The sequence below is a fragment of the Coregonus clupeaformis genome, chromosome 17 (genome assembly GCF_020615455.1).
Source record: "Coregonus clupeaformis isolate EN_2021a chromosome 17, ASM2061545v1, whole genome shotgun sequence".
NCBI classification, from domain to species: domain Eukaryota; kingdom Metazoa; phylum Chordata; class Actinopteri; order Salmoniformes; family Salmonidae; genus Coregonus; species Coregonus clupeaformis.
Window position 1 is genome coordinate 28,911,956 of NC_059208.1, and position 27,693 is coordinate 28,939,648.

The 27,693-nt window shown below is 46.1% G+C and overlaps 2 protein-coding genes across 3 annotated transcripts in view; one reads left to right on the forward strand and one right to left on the reverse strand.

Moving 5' to 3' along the window:
• Positions 1-14,083, reverse strand: part of LOC121586238 (dynein axonemal heavy chain 5-like) — a 79,955-nt gene extending 65,872 nt beyond the window's left edge. The window contains 1 exon segment of the mRNA XM_045226272.1: positions 13,992-14,083. Coding sequence (XP_045082207.1) covers positions 13,992-14,078 — 87 coding nt within the window. The 5' untranslated portion in view covers positions 14,079-14,083.
• A 1,753-nt stretch (positions 14,084-15,836) lies between these two features.
• The window catches only part of LOC121586239 (triple functional domain protein-like), a 141,094-nt gene continuing 129,237 nt past the window's right edge, over positions 15,837-27,693 (forward strand). For both annotated transcript variants that reach the window (XM_045226273.1, XM_045226274.1), the window contains exons 1-2: positions 15,837-16,054; positions 24,271-24,327. In XM_045226273.1, coding sequence (XP_045082208.1) covers positions 15,985-16,054; positions 24,271-24,327 — 127 coding nt within the window. In that variant the 5' untranslated portion in view covers positions 15,837-15,984. The remainder of the gene's footprint in view (positions 16,055-24,270; positions 24,328-27,693) is intronic.

The following is a 27,693-nucleotide window of genomic DNA, read 5'->3' on the forward strand; positions in this document are numbered from 1 at the left end:
TGCGATCTGCCAAGAGACTGAATCCCAGACAAGCGAGGTGGGCTCTCTTCTTTACACGATTTGACTTCACCGTTACCTATCGTCCCGGTTCAAAGAACACCAAAGCAGACGCATTATCACGCCAACACGACGGTGTAGTTCCCACTGAATCCAAGGAAACCCTGCTTCCTGAGTCATTAATCGTGGCCCCTATTCAGTGGGACATCATGACAGAGCTCACCCAGGCCAATTCACAAAAGACCCCTCCTCCCGAATGCCCCCCTAACAAAACTTTTGTACCTCAGGATCTCTGTCAGAAAGTGCTACAGCAAGTTCACTCCGTACTCAGCTCCGGTCATCCTGGAATCGCTGCCACTGTTCACCTGCTTCAGAACAGCTTTTGGTGGCCAACCTTGCGGGCGGACACAATAAAATTCATTAACGAATGCACCACCTGTAACACAAGCAAACATCTCAGACAACTACCATCGGGCCTACTGCAACCACTGCCAGTTCCCCACCGACCATGGTCCCATCTTGCCATAGACTTTATTACCGATCTTCCCAAGTCCAATGGGAACACCACAATACTCACTGTCATAGATCGCTTCTCCAAGGCCTGCCGGTTGATTCCACTTCCCAAACTGCCCACAGCATTGGAAACAGCCAAACTCATGTGCAACCTTGTGTTTCGCTTCTATGGCCTGCCTGAGGACATCTTGTCGGACCGGGGGCCCCAATTCACATCCAGAGTATGGTCAGCATTCTTCCAACAACTCAACATCAACATTAGCCTCACTTCAGGATATCACCCACAATCTAATGGTCAGACAGAACGCCTCAATCAGGAGATCACCCGGTTTCTCAGAGCCTACTGTCATCAGAACCAAGCAGACTGGAGTCGATTCCTCATGTGGGCGGAGTATGCACAGAACTCACTCCAGAAACCCTCCACCGGTCTAACTCCATTCCAATGTGTCATGGGCTTCCAACCTCCCCTATTTCCATGGTCAGGGGAACCCACCGAGGTACCCTCTGTCAACGACTGGCTCCAGAGAAGCGAGGACATCTGGAGTCAGGCTCACACCCACTTGCTACGTGCTGTCAGGAAACAGAAGTTGCAGGCCAATCGTCACCGTCGCCCCAATCCCGAATATACTCCAGGTCAATGGGTCTGGCTATCCACTCGAGACCTACGCCTCAGACTTCCTTGCAAGAAACTCAGTCCCAGGTATGTAGGTCCCTTCCAAATTGTTAAACAGATTACACCAGTTTCCTTCCGTTTGGCATTACCCTCTAATTATCGTATCTCTCCCACTTTTCATGTATCACTTCTCAAACCCGCTGGTGGTCCGAGAGCGGAGGAGGAGGAGCAGACCAGTGATCAGGGCCCCCACCCATCTTGGTGGACGGCGAGGAGGCATATCAGGTTCGAGATCTACTCGATTCCAGACGCCCGGGGCAGGCTCCTCCAATATCTGGTGGATTGGGAGGGGTACGGACCGGAAGAGCGATCCTGGGTTAATACAGAGGACATACTCGACCCCGCACTCATGACTGAGTTCCATAGGACGCACCCGGAGAAACCGGCCCCCGACCTCGAGGAAGACCCCGGCGTCGTTCGCCTCTTCGCGTCAGGAGCCGCTCGCAGGGGGGCTCTGTCACAAACGAGACTCCCGCTGTTCCTCCTGCTCACCACCAGAGGGAACCCTCTCCTGAGTATTAAACCCTGAACTACATTTCCCACATACCTGGCTCTGATTACCGTTGCACCTGACTCCCATCAGTAGACTATTTAGGTGCTCTCAAACTCTCTCTCTTTGCGAAGTCTTGTTTACCCTGGTGATCATTTCTGAGCGTTTTCGCCTGTGTCTGTCTGCCCGTGGATTTACTCTGGACTGTTTTCCCTCCTTGATTCTTTGCTGCCTGCCCTGGACTATATTCTTTACTGGACTGATTTTTGTAAGCTTGCTGCCTGCCCTGACCTTATGCCTGTACCTGGATTACGAGTTGCCTTATCCCTACTGTTGTGTCTGCTGGCGATTGACCCTGTTTGTACGACCCAGATTGTAATAAAACTGCAAATGGATCCTCACTCTCCTGGAGCGTCATTACACTACCCATCTCTGTATTTTTATGAATCCCCAGTACTGTAAAATCCATTCCTCTGATTGACAATTTGTCACGAGTTACAAAGCCAGAACCCAGAAGCAGACCAGGACAAGGTAAGTTGAAACGAAGGTGAGTGTTTATTTACAAATTCAAGAGTGATGCTGAATAATCCAGGGAACAGAGCGGGCGGCGTTGATTAGTTGTTGGGGTGCAGTGGTTGATCCAATCATGGCTCGGCAGCCGCCGACCACCAGGCAGAGGTTGGATGAAGGTTCCGGACGAGTGACTGCAGATGGAACAAAACGGAGGTAAGTAAACAACCAACCAACAAGGTGCAAAACAACAAAACTAACGCTAGAAGCTCTAAGACTGATACTCTGGTAAACCTACTGTTCATGGCTAACGATCCGGCAGGGAATGGATGTTAGGCCAGAGCCTAAGAAGGGTGATGATCAGGACCAGGTGTGCAGATTGCTGATGGGATGCAGGTGCGGAAATCAAGAGAGCTCCCCGGAGCGTTCCAGAACCCTCGGGAAACTGGAGATCACGAGCAGAAAAACTAGTCCACAGACAGGACCCGACTCAGACTGCCGGGATCGTTACAGTACCCCCCTCCGACGAAACGCCACCGGGCGGACTCCCCGGAGCGCCAGGATGGAGGCGGTAGAAGTCACGGATGAGGTCAGCATCTAGGATCTGTCGCCGCGGAATCCAACTCCTCTCTTCAGGACCATACCCCTCCCAGTCCACGAGATACTGGAAACCCCGGCCCCGCCGTCTGGAATCCATGATGCGTCGCACCGTGTAGGCAGGACCACCTCCGATCATCCGAGGAGGAGGAGGAGGAGGCGGAGGAGGCAACAGAGGACTGAGGAAAACAGGCTTGAGGCAGGAGACATGAAAGGTGGGATGGACTCTGAGCGTCCTCGGGAGTTTGAGTCGAACTGCCACCGGATTGATCACCTTCTCCACCACAAACGGACCAATGAACTTCGGTAACAACTTCCTAGACTCAGTCCGTAAAGGAAGATCCCGTGTGGCCAACCAGACCCTATCTCCGATGGTATAGGTGGGAGCGGGGATCCGGCGACGATTCGCCTGGAGCTGATACCGGTCCGAAACTCTAAGGAGTGCCTTTCTGGCCCGATGCCAGGTCCGGTGGCAACGACGAATATGGGCCTGAACAGAAGGCACTGAGAGCTCCTTCTCCTGAGAAGGGAACAAGGGAGGTTGGTAGCCATACAGGCACTGGAAGGGAGACATCCCAGTGGCAGATGTAGGGAGAGTATTGTGGGCATACTCAACCCAAGGCAACTGAGAGACCCAGGAGGTGGGGTTGGAAGAGGCCAGGCAGCGTAGCGTGGATTCCATCTTCTGGTTGGCTCTCTCCGCCTGACCATTAGATTGGGGGTGAAAACCAGATGTGAGACTGACTGTAGCTCCAATGGCCAAACAGAAGGACTTCCAGACAGCAGAGGTAAACTGAGGGCCACGGTCGGAAACGATATCACTGGGCAAACCGTGGACCCTGAAAACCTCCCTAACCAGGATCTCGGACGTCTCCGAGGCAGAGGGAAGCTTGGCAATTGGCACAAAGTGGGCGAACTTGCTGAATCTGTCCACGATAGTCAGAACGACCGTGTTCCCCTCAGAAGCGGGCAACCCAGTGACAAAGTCCAGGGCCAGATGCGACCATGGTCGCCGGGGAATAGGAAGGGGGTGAAGTAGTCCAGAGCTGGGCCGATTGGTACTCTTATTCTGCGCACACACTGGACAGGCAGCAACATAACCCCGAGTATCCTCGGCCATGGCAGGCCACCAAAAAGCGTCTGCGAAGAAACGCCATCGTCCGAGCCACGCCAGGGTGACAAGCCATCTTGCTGGCGTGGGACCATTTGAGGACCGCAGGACGAACCGACTCAGGCACAAACAACCGACCGGGTGGACCGTTACCGGGACCGGGCTGCGTCCGAAGGGCCGCCATCACCTCCTCCTCAATCTTCCACCTAACAGCTCCCACGACGCAGTTCCGGGGGAGAATTGTCTCGGTCTTGGACCCACTCTCCTCCGTCTTGGAGAACATCCGAGACAAGGCGTCCGCCTTGCCGTTCTTAGATCCAGGTCGGAACGTCAGGGAAAAATTGAATCGTCCGAAAAACAACGACCACCTGGCCTGACGGGAGTTGAGACGTCTAGCCGATTGCACGTAAGCAAGATTCTTGTGGTCAGTCCAGACAATAAACGGTTGCTCCGCCCCCTCCAACCAGTGGCGCCACTCCTCCAAGGCAAGTTTCACCGCGAGAAGCTCCCGGTTACCCACATCGTAATTCCTCTCCGCAGGCGAAAGGCGACGAGAGTAGTAGGCGCAGGGATGGAGTTTACTGTCCGTGGAGCATCGCTGCGACAGGATGGCGCCAACTCCCACATCAGACGCGTCCACTTCAACGACGAACTGACGGGCCGTGTCCGGTTGAGAGAGAATCGGTGCGTTGGTGAATCGCCTCTTCAAATCCAGAAACGCTCGATCCGCCTCCGGATTCCACTTGAAGCTCCTGATACTGGAAGTCAAGGCAGTTAACGGAGCGGCCACACGGCTGTAATCCCGGATGAATCTGCGGTAGAAATTCGCAAACCCCAAAAATCTCTGGAGCTGCAATCTCGTACCGGGCTGGGCCCATTCCAGAACCGCTCTAACCTTCTCCTGGTCCATCCTAATCTCTCCCCTGGAGATGATGTACCCGAGAAAGGATGTCGTGTGGGCGTGAAACTCGCACTTCTCGGCCTTCACGAACAGGCGATTCTCCAACAATCGCTGCAGAACCTGCCGGACATGCTGGACGTGGTCGGAAGGTTCCTTCGAGAAGATCAGAATGTCATCCAGATAAACAAACACAAAGAGACCGATCATATCTCTCAGGACGTCGTTCACCATACTCTGGAATACCGCTGGAGCATTGGTCAATCCAAACGGCATCACCTGATACTCGAAGTGACCCATCGGTGTATTGAAACCCGTCAACCACTCGTCTCCCTCTCTGATCCGGACCATGTGATACGCATTGCGTAGGTCTAGCTTGGTGAACACCGTAGCACCCTGTAAGGAGTCGAAGGCAGAACTCATCAAGGGCAGGGGATACTTGTTCTTGACCGTGATGTCATTCAACCCCCGATAATCAATACACGGTCGAAGAGAGCCATCCTTCTTACCCACAAAGAAGAATCCTGCCCCCAGGGGGTGATGACGAGGGACGAACGAGACCAGCAGCTAGGGACTCCTTGATGTAGGTCTCCAAAGCCTCACGTTCAGGGCGGGAGATACTGTATAACCTTCCCTTGGGGTAGACAGCTCCAGGGAACAGGTTGATGGCACAATCATATGGTCGGTGGGGAGGGGAGTGACAGAGCCTTCTGCTTACTGAACACTTCCCCCAAATCGTGATATGTCTCGGGAACCAGGGACAAATCTGGGGGTTTAGCCTCAATCACCTGACTGGGAACCGAATGGGGACAGGCAGTCTTGAGACAGTTAGCATGACAATCAAGGCTCCAACTCGTTACCTTGCCCGTCACCCAATCGAACGTGGGATTGTGTTCCTTCAGCCAGGGGTATCCAAGGACCAGAGGAACATGGGAAGACGGCAGAATGAAGAATGAAATCATCTCCGAATGATTCCCCGACAACAGCATCTTAACCGGTTCAGTCCTCATCGTGATACGTGCCAGACTACTGCCGTTCAGAGTGGTCGCTTCAATGGCTTCCGGCAATTGCTCCTTGGAAAGCCCCAGCTGTTCCACCAACTTCGGCATCAAGAAAGCTTCCATCGGCACCTGAATCGATAAAAGCGTTAATCGCTAAGCTCTGATTCCTGTTCACAAGGGTAGCCGGAAACGGGGTCTGACAGAGGTATTGAGAGGTCGAAACTGGCTCGCTAAAAGTCCTCCCAACTTTAGCGAGCCGCGCAGTTTGACGACCGCCGGGAACAGGTGGCGAGGTAATGTCCCGAACCACCACAGTAGAGGCAACAGTTAGTCCTACGTCTGAGTTGGCGTTCCTCCTTGGTTAACCCGTGCCGCCCTACTTGCATTGGTTCCGAATCGGAGACAGGACCTCTCCACTAATCCTGTGTGGTGGACGATGATCGACGTATTCTGGTCCAATCCCGACCCGACTGGAACCTGAGAAGCTGATCGATTGGACGGACCCCATTGCTTCTCCCTCCTTCGCTCTCGGACTCGATTATCCACCCGAATAGACAAGGCTACCAAGCTGTCCAGGTCACTAGGCTCCGGATAGGAGATCAACTCATCCTTGAGCTGCTCCGACAGACCCTGGTAAAAGGCCGCTTGCAGAGACTCCTCATTCCACCCACTCTCCACAGCCAACGTCTTGAACTCGATCACGAAGTCGGCCACGCTGCGAAGTTCCTTGGTGAAGCGAAAACAGGCGCCTAGCTGCGTCCCTCCCTCGGACGGAATGGTCGAAAAGCTTCCTCATCTCGGCCGTGAACCCCTGGTATGAAGCCATGCAGGGGTCTTGTCGTTCCCAAACGGCTGAAGCCCACTCCAGCGCTCGACCACGCAGCAACTCAATCACAAAGGCTATCCTAGCCTTGTCTGTGGCATAAGAGTAGGGCTGTAGATCGAACACTAACCCACACTGCATAAGGAAAGAACGGCATCTTCCCAGCTCCCCCTCATATTTATCCGGCGTCGGAACCTTGGGCTCACGGAAGGACACCGCTCCAGACGCGGCAGGCGAGATGGGTGAAACCGGTAGTGGATCCTCCACCGGAAACTTGCGCTGGTTCTGGACCTCCGTCAGACCGGTAGAAAGGTTCCGAACTGCCAACGCGATCTCCTGTAGCTCCGTGCTATGATGGCCCAACATCTTCTCCTGATGGGTAATGGCATGGCGAACAGAGTCCAGGTCCGCTGGGTTCATTACTGGCCGGATCGTTCTGTCACGAGTTACAAAGCCAGAACCCAGAAGCAGACCAGGACAAGGTAAGTTGAAACGAAGGTGAGTGTTTATTTACAAATTCAAGAGTGATGCTGAATAATCCAGGGAACAGAGCGGGCGGCGTTGATTAGTTGTTGGGGTGCAGTGGTTGATCCAATCATGGCTCGGCAGCCGCCGACCACCAGGCAGAGGTTGGATGAAGGTTCCGGACGAGTGACTGCAGATGGAACAAAACGGAGGTAAGTAAACAACCAACCAACAAGGTGCAAAACAACAAAACTAACGCTAGAAGCTCTAAGACTGATACTCTGGTAAACCTACTGTTCATGGCTAACGATCCGGCAGGGAATGGATGTTAGGCCAGAGCCTAAGAAGGGTGATGATCAGGACCAGGTGTGCAGATTGCTGATGGGATGCAGGTGCGGAAATCAAGAGAGCTCCCCGGAGCGTTCCAGAACCCTCGGGAAACTGGAGATCACGAGCAGAAAAACTAGTCCACAGACAGGACCCGACTCAGACTGCCGGGATCGTTACACAATTTATATTTGGGCAATATAGCCTACATGCTGAACCTCTATCTACACAATGGTCTGGTAAACAGTCCAGAAGACTGGTATTGTAGTGAGATAAATACAATTGTTTGTTTCTTAAAACATTCATGATGAAATGCATGATTTGGTCACAGATAGGGACCAGGGTGTAGCCTAAGTAACATGTAACAGAACTGTGTAGGTCAGCTTACCTTGTTTTGATAGTCAGGTTTAAAGTGTAGCATCGCCACTCTCAACAAAGCAACCTATTCAAGGAATCCACCCTCTTAATTGACATGAATTACTATTAATGAGAACACAGACAAGAATTCCAGTGCATGCACTGCAGAACAAGCACTGCCAGCGACCAGCATCTTATTTTCCAGCCTAAAGGTTACTGTCTGAAATTATAATATTGATTTCTCCTCAGACAGAGGCTTGCTCACTAGATAGTGTAGTATTGGGTGACCACCTGTCGGCTAGGTAATTATCAAAAGCAGTGCTATCGCCTTACCAACGTCAACAATGGGGCTTGGGGCTGAATGGGTCATTGTTATACAGTATAGGCTACAGTTACAGACAGTTACAGTTACAGACATGTCTCCCCTGGACAGGTATAAAAGAGCCCTGTGGTCCAACTAATTGGGGAAGGGATTGACCAACAGAGAATGGATGGAGCAATACACAAAACTAGGCCTAGACCTATGTTGTGAAATTCATTGTTAGGTTAGGCCTAGTTCAATCCAACCAAGGAACACAATGACTTCTTAATAAAAGCCATTCACGCGAATGCATATTGTACTGAAACTAGAAAGGAATAACACTAATGTAAAGTGGTGAAGAGTGGGGTGAGATGAAAGTGCCAGCAGCTGATGATTAATATGACATAACCAATCCTTCAAAAATAAGGGGACCAACGAGTGTGGAGAAATGTTGAGTTACAAAACAATCCACCCGAACTCCAAATTCAAAAGGGCAACCAGCATTTGGCTACTGCCTGGCTAAAGAGAACAACATACACCAAGAAACAAACACACCAGCCTACTAAATTCCATCAGATTACACAATATTGGCCGAGGATGATCACAGACTCATATGGGGTGAGAGAGCCTTTGATACTTGGAAAATGATTGTGCAGCTTTGCATTTAAAAGCAGTTAGATAATGAATATTTCACTAAGCCATGACTGATTTCTAAAGTGAGCCATCTCATTTGGAGAAACTGGGTAATTGGAGTCCCCACATAATTATGTATGATCTGGTGAGAGCTCAGAGAGGGATCTAAAAGAAGGCCCCCATAACTTCACCATAACATCCACAAAATGTCCCCATAACATCCCCATAATCGCCCCATAACATCACCATAGTTTCCACATAACATCATCATAATGTCCCCATAACATCACTAGAACGTCCCCAAATGTTCCCAGAACATCACCATAATGTCCCTACAATGCTCGTATAACATCACCTTAACATCCCCCTAATTTTCCTATAACATCACCATAATGTCCCCAGAACATCATCATACTGTCCCCATAACATCACCAAAGCATCACTGTTGGAATTTTAGGACCCCTTTAGGTAACCCCCAAAAGTATTTTACAAATATTTTATGAAACATTGAATTTGGCCTTACTAACATTAGCCTATAGAAACGCATTGAATAACAGATTCATACATGGAAAAACACTCTCCGTTTTGCCCTCAGAACAGCCTCAATTCGTCGGGCATGGACTCTACAAGGTGTCGAAAGCGTTCCACAGGGATGCTGGCCCATGTTTACTCCAATGCTTCCCACAGTTGTGTCAAGTTCACTGGATGTCCTTTGGGTGGTGGACCATTCTTGATACACACAGGAGACTGTTGAGCGTGAAAAACTCAACACAACTGGTGTGCCTTGCACTTACTACCATACCCCATTCAAAGGCAATTAAATATTTTGTTTTGCCCATTCACCATCTGAATGGCAGACACACAATCCATATCTCAATTGTCTCAAGGCTTAAAAATCCTTCTTTAACTGTCTCCTCCCCTTCATCTACACTGATTGAAGTGGATTTAACAAGTGACATCAATAAGGGATCATAGCTTTCACCTGGATTCACCTGGTCAGTCTATGTCGTGGAAAGAGCAGGTGTTCTTAATGTTTTGTATGCTCAATACATACTTCCATAAAAAAGATTAACTGGTACCGGGCTACCTTCAGACGAGTCTTGTGGGGGGAGGTTTTTTCCCCCACTCTGCAGACGGCTATATCGGTCAGCTAATACAGGACTATTAAAGGCCCAGTGCACAACTTTTGTGAAAAAAAATATTTTTTAATATATACACTACCGGTCAAAGGTTTTAGAACACCTACTCATTCAAGGGTTTTTCTTTATTTTTACTATTTTCTGCATTGTAGAATAATAGTGAAGACATCAAAACTATGAAATAACACATATGGAATCAATACAAATTCCTCATTAATCTACACAAAATACCCCATAATGACAAAGCAAAAACAGGTTTTTAGAAGTTTTAGCAAATGTATACAAAATAAAAACCGGAAATATCACATTTACATAAGTATTCAGACCCTTTACTCAGTACTTTGTTGAAGCGCCTTTGGCAGCGATTACAACCTCGATTCTTCTTGGGTATGATGCTACAAGCTTGGCACACCTGTATTTGGGGAGTTTCTCCCATTCCTCTCTGCAGATCCTCTCAAGCTCTGTCAGGTTGGATGGGGAGCGTCGCTGCACAGCTATTTTCAGGTCTCTCCAGAGATGTTCGATCGGGTTCAAGTCCGTGCTCTGGCTGGACCACTCAAGAACATTCAGAGACTTGTCCCGAAGCCACTCCTGCGTTGTCTTGGCTGTGTGCTTAGAGTTGTTGTCCTGTTGGAAGGTGAACCTTCGCCCCAGTCTGAGGTTCTGAACGGTTTGGAGCAGGTTTCATCAAGGATCTTTCTGTACTTTGCTCTGTTCAGCTTTCCTTCGATCCTGACTAGACTCCCAGTCCCTGCTGCTGAAAAACACCCCCACAGCATGATGCTGCCACCACCATGCTTCACCCTAGGGATGGTACAATGTTTCCTCCAGACGTGATGCTTGGCATTCAGGCCAAAGAGTTCAATCTTGGTTTCATCAGACCAGAGAATCTTGTTTCTCATTGTCTGAGAGTCCTTTCGGTGCCTTTTGACAAACTCCAAGCGGGCTGTCATGTGCCTTTTACTGAGGAGTGGCTTCCGTCTGGCCACAATACCATAAAGGCTGGATCGTGGAGTGCTGCAGAGATGGTTGTCCTTCTGGAAGGTTCTCCCATCTCCACAGAGGAACTCTGGAGCTTTGTCAGAGTGACCATCGGGTTCCCTGACAAAGGCCCTTCTCCCCCGATTGCTCAGTTTGGCCGGGCGGCCAGCCATAGGAAGAGTCTTGGTGGTTCCAAACTTCTTCCATTTAAGAATGATGAAGCTATCATAAGGTGAATGCACCAATTTGTAAGTCGCTCTGGATAAGAGCGTCTGCTAAATGACGTAAATGTAAATGTAAATGTAATGGAGGCCAATGTTCTTGGGGACCTTCAATGCTGCATAAATGTTTTAGCACCCTTCCCCAGATTTGTGCCGAGACACAATCCTGTCTCGGAGCTCTACGGACAATTCCTTCAACCTCATGGCTTGGTTTTTGCTCTGACATGCACTGTCAACTGTGGGACCTTATATAGACAGGTGTGTCCCTTTCCAAATCATGTCCAATCAATTGAATTTACCACAGGTGGACTCCAATCAAGTTGTAGAAACATCTCAAGGATGATCAATGGAAACAGGATGCACACGAGCTCAATTTCGAGTCTCATAGCAAACGGTCTGAATACTTATGTAAAGTGAAGACATCAAAACTATGAAATAACACATATGGAATCATGTAGTAACCAAACAAGTGTTAAACAAATTTTTAGAATCTTTAAAGTAGCCACCCTTTGCCTTGATGACAGCGTTGCATACTCTTGGCATTCTCGCAACCAGCTTCATGAGGAATGCTTTTCCAACAGTCTTGAAGGAGTTCCCACATATGCTGATCACTTGTTGGCTGCTTTTCCTTCACTCTGCGGTCCAACTCATTCCAAACCATCTCAATTGGGTTGAGGTCGGGTGATTGTGGATGCCAGGTCATCTGATCCAGTTCTCCATCACTCTCCTTCTTGGTCAAATAGCCCTTACACAGCCTGGAGGTGTGTTTTGGGTCATTGTCCTGTTGAAAAACAAATGACCGTCCCACTAAGTGCAAACCAGATGGGATGGTGTATCACTGCAGAATGCTGTGGTAGCCATGCTGGTTAAGTGTGCCTTGAATTCTAAATAAATCACAGACAGTGTCACCAGCAAAGCACCATCACACCTCCTCCTCCATGCTTCACGGTGGGAACCACACATGCAGATATCATCCGTTCACCTACTCTGCATCTCACAAAGACAAATTTGGACTCATCAGACCAAAGGACAGATTTCCACCAGTCTAATATGCATTCCTCGTGTTTCTTGGCCCACGCAAATCGCTTATTCTTATTGGTGTCCTTTAGTAGTGGTTTCTTTGCAGCAATTCGACCATGAAGGCCTGATTCACACATTCTCCTCTGAACAGTTGATGTTGAGATGTGTCTGTTACTTGAACTCTGTGAAGCATTTATTTGGGTTGCAATCTGAGGTGCAGTTAACTCTAATGAACTTATCCTCTGCAGCAGGGGTAACTCTGGGTCTTCCTTTCCTGTGGCAGTCCTCATGAGAGCCAGTTTCATCATAGCGCTTGATGGTTTTTGCGACTGCACTTGAAGAAACTTTCAAAGTTCTTGAAATGTTCCGGACTGACTGACCTTCATATCTTAAAGTAATGATGGACTGTCATTTCTCTTTGCTTATTTGAGCTGTTGTTGCCATAATATGGACTTGGTCTTTTACCAAATAGGGCTATCTTCTGTATACCACCCCTACCTTGTCACAACACAACTGATTGGCTCAAACGCATTAAGAAGGAAAGAAATTCCACAAATGAAACTTTTAACAAGGCACACCTGTTAATTAAAATGCATTCCAGTTGACTACCTCATGTAGCTGATTGAGAGAATGCCAAGAGTGTGCAAAGCTGTCATCAAGGCAAAGGGTTGCTACTTTGAAGAATCTCAAATAAAAAATATATTTTGATTTGTTTAACACTTTTTTGGTTACTACATGATTCCATTTGTGTTAGTTTTGATGTCTTCACTATTATTCTGCAATGTAGAAAATAGTTAAAATAAAGAAAAACCCTGGAAAGAAAAACCCTGGAATGAATAGGTGTCCAAACTTTTGACTGGTACTGTACATCAATTTTTTGTTCAGATTTTTCAGGGGGGTCTGCAGCACCCTCAGCAACCCTACTTCCCACGGCTTTGGTCGTAGAGCAAAACTGAGAACACCGTTGTGTTTGTGAGAGTCTCATTTTTCCATAAAGGGGTAGGCCAAACCGTTCGGACGCTACAGACGTTTTCGGGAGAAGACCGATCGGGATGTCTCCTGGTCTGACAAACACCGCTGTAGCTCAGTCACCTTCCACTGCAGATGCGGAAGACCAACATTGGTGGATGCGGTGGATTGAGATGCAGCCCATTCAGATATGTCTAGTTTAAACAGATGGAGTTTGATGGGGATTTTGTATTATGTTAATTACATTTAAGCGGGGCGCAGAAATCAGTAGGCCTACAGAGCTTAGATCAACTTTGTGGATATGCTGCCCACTACAGGGGGTGAGGAATGTGAGGAAATGCTGGTTAAGGATTGCTAGCTTGCTTCTCTTGGGATGAAAGTCTAATCATTCTCTGATATATTTGTTTTAATTAAAAAGCCAACACCAGGCAGAAGTAGCCATCATAATTAAAGCCATTATATTAACTTACAGACCGTTTTTTATTAGGCCTAGCCTAGGAGGCTATATTGCAAATTATAAAGTTTGTGTCCTGAATGCTGATTGGCTGAAAGCAGTGGTATATCAGACCATATACCACAGGTATGCCCCAAAAAAATATTTGTACTGTTCTAATTATGTTGGTAACCAGTTTATAATAGCAATAAGGCCCGAGGAGGTGTGGTATATGGCCAATATACAACGGCTAAGGGCTGTTCTTACGCACGACCTGGATACAGCCATTAGCCATGCTTAAATATGTTTCAATTATTGTGAGCTCTTGTGTCTGTCTATATATGCATGCTCTTCATTACCAGAAAATGCTATCATTTTATGGGCAGGAATAAAGAAACAGGACCACAACACGATGCATACTAAAGGCTACTTTGCCACCTCCTCCAGACAAAAACTAAGATATACAGTACAACTAATATACATTACAATCACATTTACACAAGCGAAATAGCTGATAATACAATCACCAAACCTGCATTTCCTTTATTGACTCCACGGGGACTGAGGGTTGGGACCTGTTTCTCAAGTTGGACTTCGCAGAACGCGAGCTGAGAGACATGTGGTTTCCACACCACCACGAATATGTCTTTGAAGTGTGAATACAGTATCAGAATTCTGGAAACAGTTGCGAGTTTTCCATGTCACGTGGAATTCTTGTATTTTGGTCCTTGGTGTCCTGGGCTGGCTCGAGGTGCTCAAGCTGCAGTTGTCTGATAACACTTTCCCACCAATTAAATGGTGTTAGCTGTTTCCTTGGTTACGTAGGACCTGTTTTTTTCCAGGGTCAGTGCTATTTGGGGTCCTTGGGACGTCCCTACCCTGACCTTAACCTTAACCATAAACCTTACCTGACCCCAACCTTAATCCTTACCTTAACCCTTTTCAATGTCAACTTCAATGGGGGTATTGACGTCCCAAGGATTCCGAATAGCACGAACGGTTTTTTTCAGATGGGTCAGCTACAACGATATCCCCGCAGGCTGCACCATGATGTCCATAGAAATAGTTATCGTAGAAACACCACAAATCCACATGATTTTTCACGGTCCGCTCATGGGGCCACAAAGCAACTTCTCATTATCTCATTGAGAAATGTCCGATATTCATTCATTTTTAATCAGTATAGAAATATACGGTTGTAGGAGGCCTTTTTGGCCTACTTATGTGGTTGTTGTGTTGTGTAGGCTGCTAGTCTACAGTTTGTCTGTCGTCTTTCTGTCTTTGTATATTCCATTTAATTTGTAACGTTACACTAGAGGGAATGGGTCACACATGTGGGATGCACAAGTATGGAGCATACAGGCCTATACAAGTCTATATCTTTCAAACATGCGCCTGTGTAATTAATGATTTTTCCCAGCCGCACGCCAACATTGTGTGGAATATGAGGAGAGGGGGCCATGAATTGATATGTTGATGCAGCCGTTGAGTGTATCACAAGATACAGTTATATATATTTTCAAGATGCCTCGATGAAACTTTGTAATGTAGGCCCTGAGCGGATACAACTTATTTCCAAATGGACACTATAATCCTCTTCATTACTTGATTTTACTAGAGGCTTTGTAAACTAGGCCTACATAATTTGTGTATCCCAAGATAGGCCAATCGGTTTGCCAACACTACGAAGAGGACAAATGTATAAAGATGCCGGATACATTTTTTAACCAGTGGGTGGCAGTGTTTGATCAAAAAATGAACCGTTTGAATGCTTTATAGCAGACGTCTATCAATCAGTATTGTAGTTAGGTCTATACAATCTCCAATGGAAAATAATAACACCAGTCCAGTCATCATCAGATAGGCTAAATAGTCAAAATGTCGTGATTATTCCCAGTGAAGGAAGTGCTTTTGTGATAAATAACAACATTTTATTCCTAGCCTATCTCATACCTATGTTTTCCTGTTGGCTACCATAGCCTAGGATAGGTCTATGTCTGGATTACATCATGTCTGGTGGCCAAGTGTAGCCTAGTCCCAGATCTGTTGGTGCTTTTGCCAACTCTATTGTCATTGTCAGAAAAAAACATGTTTGACATGACAATTCCGTAAGGAGTTGGCAAGAGAGCAGAAACAGACTACCACCCAGGCTAGACCAAGTAGCCTTTATATTTTGGCTCCCGTACCCAACCTACATTGCAGTCAGCCCCTTCATCCCAGTTGTGGCGCACAATGCCTCAAAATATCAGGGATATTCCAGCAGTGCCAGAGACCCCATTCAAGACCTCCCCTTTATCAACGGACTTCCCCCTCTGCCTCTGTGCTCAGGCTCTGGAGCGCCGCCGAACGGTAATAAGAATTTTCATTCTCGCCAAGATGGAGGTCTCTTGCCTGTTGAAGAGAGAACAGATTGCGTGCGTGTTACATTAGAATATCATTTCAATGGTGTTGCATTTCCATTTTCTCGGAAAATCTAGAGGAAGTCAATTCTTTGGAGATTATTTTGCCATATCGGTATTCCAGCCATGAGCTCTGGAGAGGGAATAGATGAGGCTGCTAAGGATGCGGCCGACATAGCGGCGTTTTTCAAGTCGGGTGAGTGAAAGAGGGGCGAGCACCTCCGGTAGCCCACTGTATTGATATTGCCATCTACATTGTTCCCGTATAGATGATAAACTGATCAACAAATTGAGCCATTGGTGGGTGGATGCGTTAGAGAGATACGATTATTATTCTCCTAAACAGGCTCCCTGTCATCCTCTCTGTTTTTATTCCAATATGATAACAGAGCGAACCTCAGATTATAGTAAATTACGCCCACTTCAATGTTAAAAAAAAAACGTGTCGTGGATGGTTTATTATCTAGAAATGAAATGTAATCTATGTATCCCTATCCCCGAGATGTGTGTAGACTACATCTTTCAATTATTCTGTACACTGCGTCGTGGCCAACGAACCTTTTGCAGTGAGCTGCTTGTTAGTCAGAACCACTTCCTATTGATTGTGATAGGCTATCATGTAAATAAACTGTAGCCTATGATGCCGCCCAGGTGAAGAGGCTGCACAACCTATCTGGAACATAACTGAGTTTTAGGCCAGGCATACGTAGCCTACGGAAACATCACATCTTCCTGTTTACTCTCATACAATATGTTATGGAATAACCAAGAATAGACTATCACTTTTTTCTATTGCGGTTTAGTTTATTTAGATACACATTAGTCCATCAGGGCAATACACGAATCCGTATAAAATTAATCCTTACAAGATGTTCAGATTATTGTGTTATTTTAACATATCTAATACCATTGAGTTTATCTCTGGTATACATTCTAATTATTTTTCTCTCTACTCAATTTAATGACCTAACATAATGTTGTTGTTTTTTTCCCTAGTAGACTAAACCAATTAAATCACAGAAGTGCTTCCACATAACATACTGCCATCATTTCCCCCCACATTAATTGGGGTAATAATGTAATTCTTGGGAATGTCCTTGGACCATGATGAGACCACCTCAGATGATCCACAGTCAGAGCAGCTGTTCATTTGCACTCAGCTGTTCTGTAGCACCTGGTCTGGTGCCTCTTGGTCAAGAAGTTTGTTCCCCACCATCTCCATTGATGACACACAGACAGAAGTTTGAGTGGGACAGACAGGGTCAAGCTGAAGTGAAGAAGGGTCTGAGTCTTTTGGAAAGATGAGTGATATAGCCTAGTGATTTATATAATACATTCTATTCTATTCTTTAGTGTATGCATGTTACATAGTATTTACTGGAGCTTTTAGGTCACTGGAGTCTGGAGGTAATGGAAGTTGAGAAAGAGCTGTCTAAAGACAATGTTAGGAAATGTGTTTGGCGAAGGAATGTTCCAACATTCATGGAATCAAGGGACCTCGAACTATAGGCTGATGGTCATCTCTAACAAGGTAGAAATATATGAATCGGCCTATGTTCCTTTCTCTCATAGTTACCACACATATTTTCTCTCAGTGTCTCTTTAAGACAGCTTGGAATGCTATAATGGATTGTATTCTATTGTTGCAGTCTAAGGTTGGTATGTGGCCAGTGTTTTCTGCTATAGCTGCTATAGACCATGTCCTGGGAGTTAACAATAACAACATGAACTTGAATGATGTGCATGAACAGCATTTGCCTGTAAATGGTCTCTGTCTAGATGCTTTGAGGTTTGAGTAGCCCATTTCACCTGTTACTGTTATTGTTAACTGAAAGGACTCAGTTTAGCTTGCTATATCGGGTAATTATAGGTAGTATTTTGTGCAGTGCAGTGTTCAAGTTAGTAGGTGTTTTGCATGGTGATGCATTTAGACATTACAATTTCACACATATTGTGTAGGTGCTAAAACTGGGACAGCTTGTCATGACTGTCTAAGAGAGGCCAGTGAAACACAGCGCAACAACATGACCCATAACTGTGTCCAAGCATACGCTAGGAGCAATGTGTTGGCTGAGTCCCAAAAGGCATCCTATTCCATATAGTGCACTACTTTTGACCAGAGCCCTATGCCTTTGAGGTACTATATAGGGAATAGGGAATATATTCACAATAATAGGGTGCCATTTGGGATGCAACCATGGATATGTTGTTTGGCCTGTCAGTATCCTACAACATCATTCATCCTGAAGCCACAGTGAAAGGATAGAAGAGGCCATCCCACTTTCTGTAACCTCTCCAGCAGGCTTCCTAATTGCTGCTGTCTTGTTGAGCATTGAAATCTTGGCACAAAGTTGCTCTTTCTTGTTGCATTGAAACACATTTATTTAGTTTGGGGAGCTCTGGGTGCACCCACTGTGATGCCCTAGTTAGTCACTGAGGAGTCTTGAGTAGGACTTCGGATGTGTCCCAAATGGCACCCTATTCCCTATATAGTGCACTACTTTTGACCAGGGTAGGAATAGGGTGCCTTTTTGGACACTTATGGCTACACTAGGTAGCCTGTCTGAAGTTGTTATATGTCATTTAAGAAGAGACTGGGCTAATTTTAGGATCCACCCTTTTAAGTGTATCTAACTCGATGATATACTAGACAGTCTGTGTTGGAAGATGATATGTATAACAGAAGTCAAAGCTCGATGATTTAGGGAAGTCAACTATCAAAACAGTATGCTTTTCAGTTTATGGAGACATATTTCTGTATGGAGTTGTTGTGGTAGTCATAGAGATGTGATAGTCATGGAGATGTTGTGCTAGTCATAGTCATCTATTATTCCTCTTCATTATTTTGTGATGAGGTAGACAGATGGACGTTATTATGTCATTCCCACATACATTGTATAGATCCCACATTTTATACTGAGTCATCCTCTTTTGAGTTAATCAGTGAGGTTGTCATAACTTATAGTCCACATGACAATGAGACTCATTACAGCAGCTCAGTAACATGCCTATGATTTCAGCCCACACAAAGCTTTATGTCTATGTCCCAAGGAATTCAAACTATTGCACTGTAAGCTTATATTCACTTTACACTGAGTGTACAACATATTAGGAACACCTGCTTATAGACTGACATAGACTGACCAGGTGAATCCAGGTGAAAGCTATGATCCCTTATTGATGTCACTTGTTAAATCCACTTCAATCAGTGAAGATGAAGGGGAGGAGACAGGTTGAAGAAGGATTTTTAAGCCTTGAGACAATTGAGACATAGATTGGGTATGTGTGCCATTCAGATGGTGAATGGGAAAGACAAAATATTGAAGCGCCTTTGAACGGGGTATGGTAGTAGGTGCCAGGCGCTCAACAGTTTCCCATGTGTATCAAGAATGGTCCACCACCCAAAGGACGTCCAGCCAATTTGACACAACTGTGGGAAGAGTTGTAGTCAACATGGGCCAGCATCCGTGTGGGAATGCTTTCAATACCTTGTAGAATCCATGCCCCGAAGAATTGAGGCTGTTCTGAGGGTGCAACTCAATATTAGGGAGGTGTTCCAAATGTTTTATACACTCAGTGTATAGTAATACTATGTATTTACCATTTACGTAGTTATTACATTGGCACCGAGTGTAGTATACAGTGCTTTGGGAAGGCATAAGGCTGTCTTGGCTTGTTTGATGTGAGTTGACTCTTACAGGGATCATCCTGTCCCCCACTGTACAGTAAGCTGTTGTAATGCAGAGCTGCTCGCTGGCTATTCATAGCGTACTGTGGCATTGCCCATTAGCTTTCAATGACCCAAATCAGGAGGTCATTTTCAGTGGCTTTTTAAGGATAGCAGACTGAATGAATTGTGTAATTGAATTAGACTTATTGTTCTTGCTTTTTAAGAACAAGACAAAAAATGTATATCTAACTTTTATGACACAGCATCATGCCATGCTTACAAATGAGTACGCTGTAGCTGAATCAGGCACCACTGAGTTCTGATTTACAAGGTCATAAGATACTAGTCATCCATCATACCACCAGTGGTTTAATGAGACCTATGGTTCCAACAAAGATCTAGTGTTTACTATGTCAAAGTACCTTCTATTTTTGTCCTGTATCAAATATCATAGTCAGGCGCCATTTGCCACCACATAGCTGCCTTGCTTTGCCCATTTACCATATTACACAGTGGGGTTGTTCTTGTGAGAGGACGGCCGTTACATTGGCAACGGTATAAGTCAGGATATTTTCTGTGTACATGATTGTTAGTCTATCCAGCTCAGAGCAGCATGAGGTTTACCAAGTACTTTCATTTGATTGGTTCTTTGGAAAAGCCCCTTTACTAATTTCTTATGTCCCCATTCCATTTAAACATTACTTGCTTTCTAGTGGTGATATTATGCCATAGAAAGGTCACAGTTATCATCTATTTACCATCAACTGTTGGACATGAAAATTCAAAATGTCTTTGTCCGTTTAGGAATGAAAAAGAAGCTATAAGATTATTACTAGGCCTAATTAGACTGGCCTGTAATGTGAGCCAAATAGTTGTACTGCCTGTGATCCAGCGTTATCAGCCAGTGTGATCATGCTTATCGAGGTGGAAACCTAAGTGTTATGTAATAAAATGTCTGCTGGCTGCTGCTGAGGAACACACTTTAACCAACGAAAGTCTTCTTAGCTGTGTCATAATAGTGGTGTAATGTAGTAGGGCTCAGATGCTCCAGAATCAATTCACATCATGAGTGAGGGAGAGGGGGAGAGAGAGAGGGAGAGCGTACGAAAGGTAGGACCGAAAAAAAAACTTCTGCAAATTATAGAGTAGTAAAGGTCAGGGTGGAGTAGGCCATCATCATATTCTACAGTCAGAAAGAATCCTCTTGCATTCTATCGCAAAGGAATTGGCAGTTGCTTCTAGTGGAGTAGAAGCAATCAGCACAGAGTGGCATTGCACCATGAAACAGCCTCAGCCCAGCCACCATCATGCCATCCTCCTCATAATTGGAAAAAGAAGAGCTTTTGACTGGAGCTGTTCTGTTTTGCCCAGACTCACTTTCGGTGGTTTGGTTTCCCCCTCCTCTGCTTGACTGTTATGGATTTGTTTATTTATTGTAGAGCTGTTTATAAAGAAGCCTGCTGAATGTATTTTATGAGATTCATGGCATTTATATATAGATTAGTTAGAGATACTATGCTTTTCACTGACCCACAGAACTAGATCAGGCCACATCTCACTCAAAGCAGCAATCTGTGCACAGTTCTGTAGTATATATCATGAAATGTAGGCCTATGTGAGTTCTATGGAAGAAATCTAAAGACAATCATTAAAACTGCATGGAGGATCAGAAGGACAGCAAAATATTTACAGTGAAAAATTCTTAAGCAAACAACCCAAGCATGAATTTGGAGTCAGGTGAACTACTGTCCTGTGATCTGGGGAAATTCATCAGCAAGTGAGATTAGGAGGCTGCAGATTGCACAGAACAAAGCAGCAAGGATTGTTTTATGGTGGAGATATGATTCTCTTGTAGTCATGCACAATGCTCTTGGGTGGTTATCATTCAACACGATAATTGAAAAACATATGCTTATTTTATTTCACAATGAACACCATTTAAAACGGCCAAACACATTAACAACAGTATTCAGTTGGTAAGAGACAGACATTCAGAGCAAACCAGAAACCTTTCAATATATAAAATGAAATTGTGCATGACTATGGTAGATGAAGGAACCAATCTATCTTTTCAGACTGTTAGATTATTTATCTGGTCAATATATGGCAGTGAATTATGTCTGTTGTTTGTAACAATGTGATTGTATTGTTAAATGTGATTGTTTTGTAAATTGTATTTTAATGTTTAAGGACTCTTGGAAGATTAGTCCAAATGAGGATTAAAAGAGATCCTAATAAAATAAAATCAAACACTAAGTCTAAAGCTTGCAGAGCTTAAAGTCATCGTTTACAGGGTAAGGAAACCAACATGTCATTTTCTAATTTGGGTGAACTATCCCTTTAAAAACATCAATTTCCCATTTAAATAGTCCCGATTTGCATACAGATAACCGTCAATGTCAATAAGTAGGAATTGAGAATGCAGAGTGAAGTCGATAACTAGCCTAAGGGATGGCTTAATTCAGTCAGGAAAATAGAGGTATCAATCAGAGCAGCTTCAGCCTGCCACCCACGTTGCCTGGGGACCTGGAAGGAAGGAAAGAAGAAGGTATTGTGGGCCATGAAGAAGAAGGGTGGCTGTGGGCTGAGCCTGCCTGGGTGTCTCCTTGAAATCCCTCATCTGATAAGAGAGGATTTCCTATCCATCCTATCCATCAGTCAACCTCAGCCACCCACCCCCTACCAGACACACACACCCAGCAGCCCCCTCCTTCCCAGCACTAAGGAGGCGTCTGGAATCAGGGCATCTCATCTCAGAACCCTGGCTTCCTAGGTGTCTGTCTGCCGGCCTGCCTTCCTGTCTGTCTCCCTCTCAGAGACTAGCTGTTATTTCAAACAGAGCAGCAGGGTTTTATGTGTTTCTGAGTTTATGTATTAACACCCTTCTTCTCTCTGATGGTAATAATAAACTCAAGACACACGTGCGCGCGCACACATTTGATCCTTCTTGTCGTTCATACAGGACGGCATATGAAAAATCATATACTGTTAAACGCCTTTGTTATGTTTTGAGAACAACGGCTTTCCTCTTTTTAATGAGGTTGAGGCACACACACACACACACACACACACACACACACACACACACACACACACACACACACACACACACACACACACACAGGGCTCAGTTTGGGAATCAAAGCAGCATGGCCCACAGTGGGACTGAGGTAGGGGATGTTTGCTGTGGTGTGGTTGCAGCTGTGTGCCCTCCCTGTGCTTGTCTCCAGTGAACAGCTGTGCACAGCCTGTCAAACAGGAACTCCACACAGAGCAAAACATCCTCGCCCCTTTGAAGACACTAACATGTTTAGTTCCTCCTCGTGCTGCACTCTGCCAGTGGTCGCCTGGTTTAAATAGATCACTCGCCGCTGCTCAGATTTGTATAAAAACAAGCAAACTAAACTCAAATCCACATAATACAATATTATCTATCTCATTCATCCCATTCAAGTTGGTTTGTATGAGAGACATCTTTTTGCTCCGCTTTTAGATGCCATACCCTAGATACTTTGACGTATTTAATTGACTCTAACTCATAGCCATTTCCATGTTATAAAGCCCCTAGGTGAATAGGCAAGAGGAGGATGCCAGTGATAAAATGCCAGAGCTAAAATGTAGGATGCCAGTTACAAAACCTAAGGCTTCGTCTCACTACACAGCAGAGGACCCTCTAGTCTATATTTACATTACATTTTTTACATTTCAGTCAATTAGCAGATGCTCTTATCCAGAGTGACTTACAGTTAGTGCATTCACCTTAAGATAGCTAGGTGAGACAACCACATTATCACAGTCATAGTAAGTACATTTTCCTCAAAGTAGCTATCAGCAAAGTCAGTGCTAATTATAAATAAGCGTTAGTTCAAGAAAGGCAAGGTTGTTTTTTGGGTGGGTGAGGGGCTTCTGTTGGATCATCATCATGTGAATTATCCGTCACGTCTTCGAGAGAGGGTGTGTTGGCTTTAATTGTGACCTTAATATAGCCTAACATCGAATCCACAATGCAGTTAACATCGAATCCCAAGCCACTGCAGTTCGCCGCCCATTTAATCCCTAGCAGCAGCATATGCTGGTTTGTCTTTTGAGAAGCAGGCAAAGTAGAGCTTAGCTGTAGCTGTCCCATGCCACTGATAGATAAATGACCCAGAAAGAAAACAGGGCTGTACTGCGAACATCCCACAACACCACGGTACTGCCATAGACGTAGAAATGTCAGTCAGAATGAAGAGAAAGTCTCACTTAACCCACTGTAATGTGCTACTGTAAAAATCAGAGAAAACGATGACGGACTGTGTTTAACTTTAATGACTCCAGGTGAATTATCCAGCATTCTGCTTCAAAGATATCATTTTTTCCAGGCGGGTGGCGGTAGAAAGATATACAGATTCCCACTCAGTGGTTCTATATCATGATTCATTCCTGTGTCAGTTTGTCAGCTGTAAGTAATTTGGTGGCTTCATGTTCAATTCTGGCTGTGTCCCAAATTCTGGCTGTGTCCCAAATGGCACCCTATTCCCTGTATAACGCACTCATGCTGTATAGGGAATAGGGTGCCATTTGTGACACAGCACGTCTCATGCTGTTTCATGTCTTTGACTAGCCAGATACTGGGATCAAAGCAGCTCTTCCTTGTCCTCTCATCTGCAGGAAATAATCACAGGCTCAAGGTTGGAGAGATTGGCAGAGCCAGGCCACTGCATTCATTCACTGACTATTCTTTTCTATCTTTATTTTTCTAGATTCTCTCCCTCTTTCAAAATGTGAGCCCAAACTGGACGGACCCAGTCAACAAGCAGGTCATTTATTTACTTAATTCTTTGTCTGTGGAATGTATTGTATAACTGTGCTACGCGTATAATATGACACCTTGCTTTGGTATACCCTCTCAGATATCTATTTATGCGTGTTTGTGGTGAGGTTTGGGGAAGAAACAGATCCTATCATATCAGGGAGGGAGGGAGAGAGGGAGAGAGAGAGAGAGGGGGAGAGAGAGAGAGAGAGAGAGAGAGAGAGAGAGAGAGAGAGAGAGAGAGAGAGAGAGAGAGAGAGAGAGAGAGAGAGAGAGAGAGAGAGAGAGAGAGAGAGAGAGAGAGAGAGAGAGAGAGAGAGAGAGAGAGAGAGAGAGAGAGAGAGAGAGAGAGAGAGAGAGCACTGCTTGGGTACATTGGTATACTGTACCTACATAGCTACTATATAGTATATTACTAGCAACTATATTACATGGCTGCTGTTGCCACAGCTGATTGAGAGTGAAAGTTAAGTACAGAGGGTCTGGTTTAACTGAAGGTCCTCATCACTGACTCAGTGCCATCAGAGCCTAGCAGTGTATTTCTTTTCATCATGGATGCTTTCTTGTGTATAGTCATTTCCTATTAGGTTCTACATGGAGTCTTGAAGGTTAAAAGGTTAATGTAGTATAGAGTTTTCACCCGTGACGTTCTTCATGGCTAACTGGTCACTGACCTGCTTATTTCTCAACAAGGTGACACGTACGCACGGTGCCACGCAGACACACACCCACACACACACACACACACACACACACACACACACACACACACACACGTGGTTGACAGGTCTGTCACCTGCATGATAACTGAATGCCATCACGGTCTCCATGTTCTTTATGTTTAAGATTTAAAAACACACACAGTCCAAACTTCACACCTAGGCTCTGACTGACTGGTTACTGATCGGTGGCATATTCTGTTTTCCATATTCTGTTAGGTGAAGTGAAATATTTAACACATTTGTAACTACTATGATGATCCTGTTAGAGGCTGCACATTAATTTGCAGGTGTTTCAGGTGCCAGGTTAATTATATAGGGTTAATAATGAGTTTCAATTAGGATATTTGCTGACTCTGCTCTCACTAAAGATGGTCTGTGTTGGCTAAAGGGGAAAATGGTTTATGTGTGAATTATTCAATAAAGTTGACCAAACATTTTTCTATCTGCTGAAAATTCCTTTTGGATATTTTGAATGCTACGTAGGTAGAAGAAGTAGGCTATGTTATGTCATGATTATTTCTGCTTACCTTCTGCTGGTGGCAAAATATCTACCATGTGCACTAGGTGTCATGTTCTTTTGAACAAATTAAAATTATCTTTGCATATTGATATGCTTGTATCAGTCTAATACAGTACATCAGTATGTCTTAATTCAGGCAAGCATTATGACCATTCTTTGCCTGTCTTTCTTAATGATAGCAATGCATTTTTTCTGGAAGATCGTAGCAGAACAGAAAGTGTAAGATTGTGTCTGATTGAAGTGTATAGGCTACACCTTACTATAATCTCCCAGCAGAACACAGAACTGTCTCTCCCTTAATTGGAGCTTGCTGTTGATCAGGATCAGTAGGAGTGTGTGTGTCACGATCGTTGGTTAGAGATGAGGACCAAGGCGCAGCGTTGAAGGCGAACATATTTATTTATTGAATGATCACACGATCAAAACAACAAAACGATGACGTGACAGTCAATGGTAATACACAAACCAAATACGAACAAGAAACCACAATGAATGAGTGCCAAACGGCTACCTAAGTATGACTCCCAATCAGAGACAACGAGCTACAGCCGTCTCTGATTGGGAGCCACCCTGGCCAACATAGAATTACAAAACCAGAAAGTGAAACCTAGAACACACATAGACTATACACACCCTGGCTCAACATATTAGAGTCCCCAGAGCCAGGGCGTGACAGTACCCCCCCCTAAAGGCGCGGACTCCGACCGCGCCCACCAAATACCACAGGGGAGGGACCGGGTGGGCACTCCGCTTAGGCGGCGGATCCGGCTCGGGCCTGATCCCCGCTCCTCTCCAACCCCCCAAAGTACCCCTGGTCCGGTCTGGCCCCGCTGGCCGGAGCTGGACTGCACACTGGTGGAGCGGATTGCTCTAGCTCCGGCGTGAAGCATCTGACCGGTGCCGGACCAGCCACCGGTGGAACAGGCACGGCCGTGCCGGACTGACGACGCACACCACTGGCTTGGTGTGGGGAGCAGGAGCGGGCCGAGCCGGGCTGTCGAAGCGCACCACTGACTTGGTGCGGGGAGCAGGCACGGGCCGAGCCGGGCTGACGAAGCGCACCACTGACTTGGTGCGGGGAGCAGGAACGGGCCGAGCCGGGCTGACGAAGCGCACCACTGACTTGGTGCGGGGAGCAGGAACGGGCCGAGCCGGGCTGACGAGCGCACCACTGACTTGGTGCGGGGAGCAGGAACGGGCCGAGCCGGGCTGACGAGCGCACCACTGACTTGGTGCGGGGAGCAGGAACGGGCCGAGCCGGGCTGACGAAGCGCACCACTGACTTGGTGCGGGGAGCAGGAACAGGCCGGACCGTACTGGGGACACACACCACTGGTCCTACGCAGGGATCTGGAATGGGCCGGACCGGACTGGTAACACACCCCAGTACCTCTCGCCGTGCCTCTACACCTTCCACCCCTCTTCGACCAGTGGCCCCCGTAACCTGGCGGCCTCCTCTGCCAATCCGCTGGGCCGCTCTGCCGCGGTCTCCTGCTGGCCCGTCGTCCACGGCGTTAGCCCCCCCCCTAAAAAATTTCTGGGCGTCTCTCCTGCCCGTGGACCAGGTCTCCATGTCCCTCGCCAGCCTTTCGCCCTTCTGCCTCAATGTCAAGCCCTTCTCTTCCTCACTCGGCTTGACCCAGTCGAGGAGGCGAAGGAGATCTGCTAGAGATCTCCCTGGCGATGGCTCCTGGACACGCTGCTTGGTCAAGTCTTGGTGGTTTCTTCTGTCACGATCGTTGGTTAGAGATGAGGACCAAGGCGCAGCGTTGAAGGCGAACATATTTATTTATTGAATGATCACACGATCAAAACAACAAAACGATGACGTGACAGTCAATGGTAATACACAAACCAAATACGAACAAGAAACCACAATGAATGAGTGCCAAACGGCTACCTAAGTATGACTCCCAATCAGAGACAACGAGCTACAGCCGTCTCTGATTGGGAGCCACCCTGGCCAACATAGAATTACAAAACCAGAAAGTGAAACCTAGAACACACATAGACTATACACACCCTGGCTCAACATATTAGAGTCCCCAGAGCCAGGGCGTGACAGTACCCCCCCCTAAAGGCGCGGACTCCGACCGCGCCCACCAAATACCACAGGGGAGGGACCGGGTGG